The sequence below is a fragment of the Zea mays genome, chromosome 10 (genome assembly GCF_902167145.1).
Source record: "Zea mays cultivar B73 chromosome 10, Zm-B73-REFERENCE-NAM-5.0, whole genome shotgun sequence".
Taxonomy (NCBI): Eukaryota; Viridiplantae; Streptophyta; class Magnoliopsida; order Poales; family Poaceae; genus Zea; species Zea mays.
In genome coordinates this window covers 132,009,380-132,018,381 of record NC_050105.1, presented here as the reverse complement: position 1 = coordinate 132,018,381, position 9,002 = coordinate 132,009,380, and the positions used below count along the sequence as shown (strand labels likewise).

The window sequence follows — 9,002 nt, the reverse complement described above, 5'->3', positions numbered from 1 at the left end:
CAGCGTAGCGGAGACAGACGACGAGCGCGCGTGAAACACGAACGAGAGACTGCCCCGTGTACCCTACTGTTGGCGCTGGTCTCAAGTACGTGGGCGCGCGGGTTTGCAGCCGCTGGCGCGCAGGCCCGACCTGTCAGTGTCTGGCGGTTGTGCGCGTGCAGGTAGTCCTGGGCCGCACAGTTGGTTTTCTTCAGTGGGCCAAATTGGGTGCCGCAGGTCCAATTAGGTTAGGGCTTTTTCCCATTTTCTTTCTATTTTCTTCTTTTCTTTTCATGTTTGAATTCTTAAATTTGAATCCAAATTCGACTGTAAACTTTGAATTTGAACTAGATGTACTAGTCCAAGATGTTGATATGAAATGACATGTTTATTTATATATTTTCCTTACATTGTATATAGGGCTTTTCCTATTTTCCTCTTCACCTTCTATATCTTATTTCTCAAATTATTGGTCCCCAACATTAGGTTTAATGTCCCTTCCACTATTTGCATATTTCTTTATGAGGGAATGTACAAACAAATAAATCACAGCATGATGCACAAATTACTTTAAGTGTCACTAATTAATTACTGACTTTTGAGGTGTTGGTTCACATGTTATAATAAAATAGGCAAAAATCATGTATGTATCCCAACTATGCTTTCATCTTACATTTTTGGGTATTACCCGGCGGCGGCAAGGAGTGTCAGAAGACTCGGAAATCGTTTGGCAACCCACGCGGCGGGGGCAAAATAGTCAAACCGTTTTCCATCGTTCCGTAGCATATGCATATCCTAACCACGATTCGGGGGCAAGCGAACGGACACGATGGTGGCCTTGACCGCGGGGATTTCCGTAGCTACCGGCGTCGTGTTCAGCCCCGCCGGCCGCCGGCGAGGCCGTGGACACGCCGCCTTTCGCTGCTCGTCGTCCTCTGCCGGAGAGAGGCAGGCTCTCTTCAGCCGCATCGCCCCCGTCTACGATCATGTTCGTACCTCCCGCTCCCTTCTCAACCTCTCGTTGCTCCTACGAAATTAGTGTTGCAGATAGCAATGCAATGGTGTAAAAATTCCACGGGTTCTTTGCAGCTGAACGACGTGCTCAGCCTTGGACAGCACCGGACGTGGAAGCGCATATGCGTCTCTTGGTCGAGGTATAGCGCTAGTGGTAACTGTAGTAGATAAGCAATGTGAATCAAAATGCCCTGTTCTACGATCGATTGATGCAAAAGTTTGCTCATATGGAGTTAGAGCGAAGATGGGGGATCGAGTTCTTGATCTCTGCTGCGGGAGCGGGGATTTGGCGTTCCTGCTGTCTCAGAAGGTCGGCTTAGATGGAGAGGTTGGTGTTGGATTCGCTTATAGTATTCAGACTTCAGATTAGCCAGGCGGTTTTGTTTTCCCCTGCTTGGAATCTTATCATCATTTGCACCCAACTGAAACAGGTGATGGCTGTTGATTTTTCAAGTCAGCAACTACAGACTGCTGCTGGCCGTCAGGAGCAACGGTGGAAGCTGTGTTACAAGAACATCAAGTGAGCATCCTCAATGTGAGGGTTTGCAGATCCAGAACATCTTGTGATTTCAGAGCAACTACAGTTTGCAGATCCAGAACAGACTGCTGCTAACATATGTGATATGACGACATGACGTTATGTGGTACACCTACATCTGACACTGGCACTTGCAGATGGATCGAGGGTGATGCACTTGATTTACCATTCACAGACTGCTACTTCGATGCTGTAACAGTTGGCTACGGATTGCGCAATGTGGTTGATAAATCGAAAGCGATGCAAGAAATATATAGGGTCCTGAAACCAGGTTGGATAGTGGTTAAAATTTTGTTCAAGTATTGTTTTGTTAGCAATCTGGATAAATTTTCTGAGCTATGTTCTTACTGAACCACAGGATCAAGAGCTTCTATTCTTGATTTTAACAAGAGCTCATCACTTTTCACAGCGTCATTACAGGTAAAATGTCTACCAATCTTGAGAGTACTTCTATTTGAAGTTGGCATACACATGAATCGGACTTGTGTTCAGTTTCCCTGGAAAAGTCAAGTCTTCATTAATAATGTCATTGTAGCAAATTCAGACCATATGTCTCACTGACCAGATTGATGTTTCCGTTTTCGCTTGGACAGAGTTGGGCGATAGACAATGTTGTGGTTCCTTTAGCTAGTGGCTATGGACTAACTGAAGAATACAAGTACTTGAAAAGCTCCATATCACAGTATCTAACAGGTATGTGTGTTTATTTCCCTCACCAAGAACGCGTCCATGAAAGAGCATGGTATTGTGTGTCATTCTGATGGTAGAGCTACACTATACGTAGAGATACTCATCTCACTATTCTCACTCTTGGACTGATGAGGTGCAAATTCAACATGATACCATTTTTTTCCCTCCCTTTTCACACCAAACCACTAGCATTTATTTTGTCACAAAATCTGCGCTCTGCTGTTCTGGATAATAAAAGTGGTTTGAACCATTTGTTTAGTGGCCCTATACCCTACCACGAAACTACATCTAGCTTGTGTCTTGCTCTCTTTTCTTTTTAGGAGAAGAGTTGGAGAAACTGGCCAAAGAAGCTGGGTTCTGTGCAGCGAAGCACTACGAGCTTGGTGGAGGGCTTATGGGGAATCTAGTAGCGACTAGATGAGTAGAATGTAGAACGGAAAATCGAGTTGCATGGTTCCTCTGCATCATTTTAGCTGATTGTACGCTCTTCTTCTATGTATTGGCCTCAGATGAGGTCAATGACAAGTGTTGATTCCAGAGGGGCCTGGACGTCTTGATTATCACTGTCTTCTGTTTGAACCTGCGCTTCTGTAGAGCATCGACGTTGTGATTACGATCAAGATGGACCGAGACGCTGACGCATGCTTCTGCAGATTACACCGGCATGTTGTTCTACAGCGCGGGAGCATTCAAAGGTTCTTATTAATTATGCGTTGCAATGTCTGAGAGCATGTGGGAATTTCAGCTTTTCACTGTGCGTTGCCCATTTTGCCCAGAACTGACATCCAGCTTTTCACCGCGTTGCTCATTTGCTCTGAACTGAATCCTTTTTCCCCCTCAGTAAAACTGCGTGCAGTCCTCTCCTCTACCCTCCGGTTCTCCCGTTTACTCGGTCCCCATTGCGACGGGTGAGATCCGTTCTGTGTGGTAGCATTTTCCAGCGTCATCTTCATAGCTCCTAGCCTCCTACCTACTTCGCTGCCAGCCATGGTCCACATGTATAACTGTGCCCCAGCCACCAAAATATACATTGGCATTGAATTGTCGGTACCTTGTACCCCAAAAGTTCAGGATCACACTACAAAGTGCAAGAGAATTTTCTTGAAATGATCGGACGGACTGGCTAGGTAGTACCGCTTAGCAATTTCTGAAGTTCCTAGCTAGCCCTGCCCTCAAACAATCTGCTGGAGCGAAGAAACTTGGGACAGTTGTATTTAACCCACTCGGCTCAATTCACCACTAATTCACGTCATCTGATAAACCACAAAAAGGAGCAACGAAAACTTGTCATCCACCAGCTCCATGACACATGCAATGCAGCAAAACCTCTTGGCATGAACCAACCAATGACGAGATGGGTGGAGGCAGCACGCGGCGGGACTAGTCCCCCCTGTTGTCCATGGCGAGGATGGTGCTGATGTTCATGGGGCTGATGTGGTCGGTGGAGCCGTGCATGAACTGGGCGACGATGATCCGGTTGGCGCGCTCCGTGGGGTGGAACGCATCCCAGTACGCGTACACGTCCCGGTTGGGGCACACGTTGGACGCCGGCGTGCACAGCCCGATCCCGTTGTACGGGCCCTGCCCGCAGCACGCCACCTTGGCCGTCACGAACCCTGCAGGCGGCACGCGGCAGCGGCAGCAGCAACAGTGAAATTAACCCCCGCTGCTACGCCTACGCTGTCTGATCTGACCCGAGTTGCCCAACACGTACGTACGTACGTACCGTAGTCCTGCGGGTTGAACATGAAGTCGAAGCTGAGGCGGTTGGTGTTGGCGGCGATGAAGACGTCGCCGCCGATGGCCGCGTTGAGGTCGGAGAGCATCTGCACCAGCTGCGGGTTGAAGAGGTCGGCCGCCTCCGTGAGGTCGCGCGCGCACTCGCCGTCGATGCTGTGCATGGCCAGCTCCGCCGGCGCGCACCCGATCATCCCGGTGCCCGTCACCACCACGCGACGGGCCCCGAGCTCGTACAGCCGCTGCGCGCGTCCACAGCATGCACACAGTGTTCCGCGTGGTCAGGGCACGCCGTCACAAAGTAACTACTCGCACTGCCACAGCTGGTCCCTAGGAGTATACTACAGGAAGCGAAAGAAATACTACGACCACTCATATATACCACGAGCCCATGATGCTCCTGCATGTGGCGAATTGGCTAGAGTAACTAAAACCCAACCACCATGCCTACGGCTACGAGTAGGGGGGACGATCAGGCGGTCGGTGTCGTTCTTCAGTGTGGGCTCGGTAAATGGCGTGGCTACTAGCCTACTAGTACTTACTGACCACCAGTGTGCAGAGTGGATCAGAGCAGGTGATCGACATCACATACATTCACCCGCCAGAGGTGCTGAATTACCACATCACATCATACGAGTGCTGGGCCTTTTTTGTGTTTCTGGTTAAGGGAGAGTAGGCCAACGTTTTGCAGATTGCTCCACGGAGAGCTCGTGCCTTAATTAAGCTTGTACTGCAAGAGGAGTGCAACGCCATTTTAGCTAGCTACTTATATGAAGCTTCATATATATAATAATATAAACATATAGTAGGTACAGACGTTCAGCAGTTGTGTTGTTCTGCTGAACAGCACTCGACACTGGGGGCGGGGGCTGCAATTGCGGGTTTGGAGTCTTGCTTCCTAGGGAACAAACATATCAGACTGCCACTCGGACTGGCCATCAAGGGTTTTGTCACTTCTCGCATCGCATCGGCTGGTGCCTGAAACTGCTGAAACTCTGCGCAGAAACTGTCTTGTAACACTGCACTTTGGTATGGGGCAGCTTGCCAGCTTGTGAACTAGAGGCCACGGCCGGCCATGCCAGTCAGAACACATATACTGCCCAAAATTACACACTGGCGTGCCAAGAAGCATTCACCTGCTACAGTTTTGTGTCTCCTTCCCGGCCTCTCGGAAACCGACGCCAACAATCAGCTACCTACCGGCCCATATCTTCTTGCTTGTGTTTGAGTCAGTAAGCAGCTACTTTTTTTTATTATTTCTTTCCCCTTTACTCCGGGTTAGGACTTAGGCATAATGCGTTCGCAGAATTTTGTACTGGAAATAACGCTTGGATAACACGACTACTTGTCCCGGTTCTCCTAAATTATCTCTATATTTTTTTTGACTAATTTACGCTTGATGATGATTGAGTAGCTGGAATTTGAAGGGAGAGCTGAAGCAATTTACCGTGAGGATTTTCCTGTACTCGGAGATGAGGTACGGGACGTAGTCCTGGATGGCGAACTGGCGGGAGCGGAAGGAGAAGGGCACCAGGTAGTAGTTGTTGACGAAGTCGTTGCCGCCGAGCGTGATGAGGACGAGCGCATTGCTCACGACCTGCCTCGCCGCGTCGTCGCCGACGAACGCGGCCAGCCTCTGCTGGTAGTCCTGGAAGTTGTGCAGCTGCTGCCCGATCCCGATGATGTTCACCTGGCCACGCCGTACGTACGTAATAACGAAGGTTAGTTCTGCTGTATATGCAGCTACACTACAGGACGTACTGCTGTATCCCTGTCGTCCGGGTCCGGCCGGCCGGTGGCGAGAACGCGCGCGGCAGGCAACGACGCGGCTGCCTATTATCTGTCTCTGTTGTTGCTTACGAACTGTATGCCGGTGTCGTTGAGGATGCCGACGCCGGCGGACGCGAAGTTGGCGCCGACGAGCAGCTGGTCGCCGCGGAGGTCGGGGCTGAGGTACGGCAGCGCGGGCTGGGAGCCGAGGTGCTCGCTGATGATGTCGGGGATGTTGAGCCCGTTGGAGAACCGCCCCGTGGGCAGGTGCGTGGGGAAGTCGATCCCGTAGGGCGGCGCGTCGGCCCGCGCCGTGGTCATGAGGTAGTTGTTGTTGCCGTTGTCCACGAGGGAGTCCCCGAACACGAAGAAGGCGCGCGGCGGCGAGGCGGACGCGGCCCCGAGGACGAGGAGCGCCGCCACCGCGGGGACGAGGACGGTCACGAGCAGAGCAGCGTCCATTGCGCGTGGCGCGGAAGGGCCTCGCTCGCTCGCTCGCAGTCGCGGAGTGATGACTGATGAGACGAGAGCGACGCCGAATTGATTGTTGGACGCGAGATGGAGCGGCCAGGTGGGCAGGGGCGACACGGAGTCCCGCTTTTGTATAGAGAATAGACGGACGGGGAGGAGAGCGCCCGGCTGCGTGCCTGCGTGCGAGTTAAAAGACAGACGGTCCAGTTGGGTTGTGCAGTCCCACTCCCACTGTCCCACATACTGGAAGGCGGCAAGGCACCACTGGGCGGCAGAGACGAGTCGCTCGGACATCAAAGCCGGCTCCAGAGACGGGAATTCCCTTTTCCGGTGGTGGCACGGTACGGGCGGTAGCCCGGTGAGACTTGTTTGTTTGTGTCGGATTGATGGACCGGAACGATTTCTAGATAGATTGCTTCTCTAATTTATATAAAGTTTGATTAACCAGAACGATTCCGGGTACAATTCGACGAACAAGGACTGAATAGGACGGAATCAAAAAGAACGGATAGCCCTCGTCAAAACCGTAGTTAATAACAGTCGTTTAGTCGCAGGCTGAGCAAAGACGCGTCTAGTGCCAAACCCTAATTAACTGAGTGGTGATTATAGATGTCCAATAAGCACGAGGCCCGCGAGCCCGGCACGAAACCCGTTGTTTGGGCCCGGTCCGAGCCCGACACGGCCCGGTTATATGCGGGCCCGAACTGGCCCGGCACGAATAAGCGGGTCGGGCTCGGACAGGAAATTAGGCACGGTGGGCTAGCCCGGCACGGCCCGTTTAGCTCTAAGCCCGTTAAGCCCGCTTTTTTTACACTAAAACGTACTTTTCGGCCGGCATAGCCCGCTTTTCGGTCCGCTTTTTTCGTGCTAAACGGGCCTGGTTGGTTTTAGTGATTAATGACAACGTAATATTATATGTGACTAACGTGTGTTTTGCAGAGACAAATGGTAAGTTAGGTCGCATGACAGGTAAAAGCACTACAATGTGAAAGCAATCCCGTAGATAAGAACTCGAAGCGACGGCTAAAACGACGGAACAAAAGGTGAAGGTCTACGGAGTCCGAGTGTCAAGGAGATGTGGACACTCGCGATTTAGTTAGGTCTTTTATTCTCTTTTAGCCGTACTATAAAGAGGGGTTGTCGATGAGTAGTTTGACCAAGAGAGTTCTAGTGTAGTGTTGGTGCACAATCACACTCATATACAGTGCTAGGTGTCACTCTAGAACTCACACTCAAGTTAGAACGAAAACCGATTTGAAAATCAGCTGAAAAACAAGAGTTAGGGTTTCTGGCTTTGGGGCACCGGACTGTCCGGTGTGCACCGGACTGTCCGGTGCACCCTCTGCCAGGTGGGACCAGGCTGGTCCACAGCAGAGCCTTCCCAGTCGCAGAAACCCGAGAGCGCTGCCTTCGGAGATGAATTTTAGTGGCACACCGGACATCGCACCGGACTGTCCGGTGTGCACCGGACAGTGGACTGTTCACTGTCCGGTGCGCCATGAGTCCAACGGCTCCGTGTCAGAACTAGCCGTTGGAAGTGACCGTTGGCGCACCGGTGGCGCACCGGACTGTCCAGTGCGCCATCGCGCAGCAAGTTTCCTATAACGGCTAGTTGGTGGGTGAGGGCTATTTATACCCCTCCACCCACCATATTCAATGTCTTGCACTCCACATTTATTCCAGCACTTTGGTAGAGCATTGCAAGCACCAAAAGCCTAGTGAGGAGATTAGAGAATCATAATCCGTGCTTGTTCCTCATTAGCGCTAGTGAGAGCCACCTAGAGCACACACCACTTGCATTAGGCTTCTCTTGGTCAAGCGAAAGTCTATGGCTTGTTACTCTTGGTGATCGGCATCACCTAGACGGCTTGGTGGCGTTGGGAGCTCGGTGATCACCGTGAAGATCTTGTTGGTGACCCGGCTCAAGTTTGTAAGCGGTCTCGAGGGATCCACCGCGCCGGAGTGGCAAAGGATCATCTCGTAGTGAGCACTTGGTTCTTGCGAGGATCAAGGGGGAGCGATACCCTTGCGCGGGTGCTCCAACGAGGACTAGTGGAGAGTGCCGACTCTTCGATACCTCGGGAAAAATTGGAGGAGTCTTCTAAACTTTGCTTTACATTCCGCACTCAATTTAAGCACTTTACATTGTGTATTTGTTTAGCAAGTATTTGAAGTATTATCTTAGCTTTGTTACATTTCTAGTGTTATATTCTTAGTGCTAGTTGTTGGGGTGAAGTTGGGCTCTTGTTTAGCTCTTGCTTAGGTTTTAATTAGTGTTGATTTTTAGAAAAGCCCAATTCACCCCCCCTCTTGGGCATCGTGATCCTTTCAATTGGTATCAGAGCCTTGTTGCTCATAGATTAGCTTAACCGCTAGAGTTACGATGTCCGGTGGGGATGGACCTCCTCCCGTTTTTGATGGTGACGATTTTCCTTATTGGAAAATTCGTATGGAAGCATACTTAGAGGCTATAGACATCGGTGTCTATAAAGCCGCCACACAAGGGTTCCCCGAACCTAGAGATGCCACAAATCTTGTAGGTGATGAGTTCAATTATGAGAAATGGAATGCGAAGGCCAAAAACACCCTTTTTAGAGGCCTTTGCAAAGATGTGTTCAATAGAGTTCGGAATCATAAAAATGCTCATGATTTGTGGATGGACATTTGTGCTCTACACGAAGGAACTAGAAGTGAACGTGAGGAAAGATATCACATAGCTATGCGAAAGTTAAATTCTTTTGAAATGCTTGCTAATGAAAATGCAAACGCTATGTACTCACGACTTAATATTCTTGTAGAGGAA

The 9,002-nt window shown here is 50.5% G+C and overlaps 2 protein-coding genes across 4 annotated transcripts; one reads left to right on the top strand and one right to left on the bottom strand.

Moving 5' to 3' along the window:
• The first annotated feature begins 762 nt into the window (after window positions 1-762).
• Window positions 763-3,017, top strand: LOC100384459 (2-phytyl-14-beta-naphthoquinone methyltransferase chloroplastic). 2 transcript variants are annotated; one of them, XM_008664031.3, is made up of 8 exons: window positions 763-967; window positions 1,069-1,133; window positions 1,231-1,321; window positions 1,425-1,513; window positions 1,669-1,802; window positions 1,890-1,951; window positions 2,125-2,224; window positions 2,816-3,017. In XM_008664031.3, exons 1-8 carry the CDS (start codon window positions 809-811, stop codon window positions 2,857-2,859), a joined length of 744 nt encoding a protein of 247 aa, XP_008662253.1. In that variant the 5' UTR covers window positions 763-808; the 3' UTR covers window positions 2,860-3,017.
• Window positions 3,018-3,226: 209 nt separating this feature from the next.
• Window positions 3,227-6,379, bottom strand: LOC100193489 (uncharacterized). Of its 2 annotated transcripts, XM_008663190.4 has the most exons (5): window positions 5,819-6,379; window positions 5,406-5,648; window positions 3,948-4,200; window positions 3,566-3,837; window positions 3,227-3,474 (listed from the first exon to the last, which is right to left on the bottom strand). In XM_008663190.4, exons 1-4 carry the CDS (start codon window positions 6,188-6,190, stop codon window positions 3,602-3,604), a joined length of 1,104 nt encoding a protein of 367 aa, XP_008661412.1. In that variant the 5' UTR covers window positions 6,191-6,379; the 3' UTR covers window positions 3,227-3,474; window positions 3,566-3,601. The 2 variants fall into 2 exon arrangements, with proteins under 2 accessions (XP_008661412.1, NP_001132075.1); NM_001138603.1 differs by having other exon boundaries at window positions 3,235-3,837; window positions 5,819-6,284.
• Window positions 6,380-9,002: the final 2,623 nt, after the last annotated feature.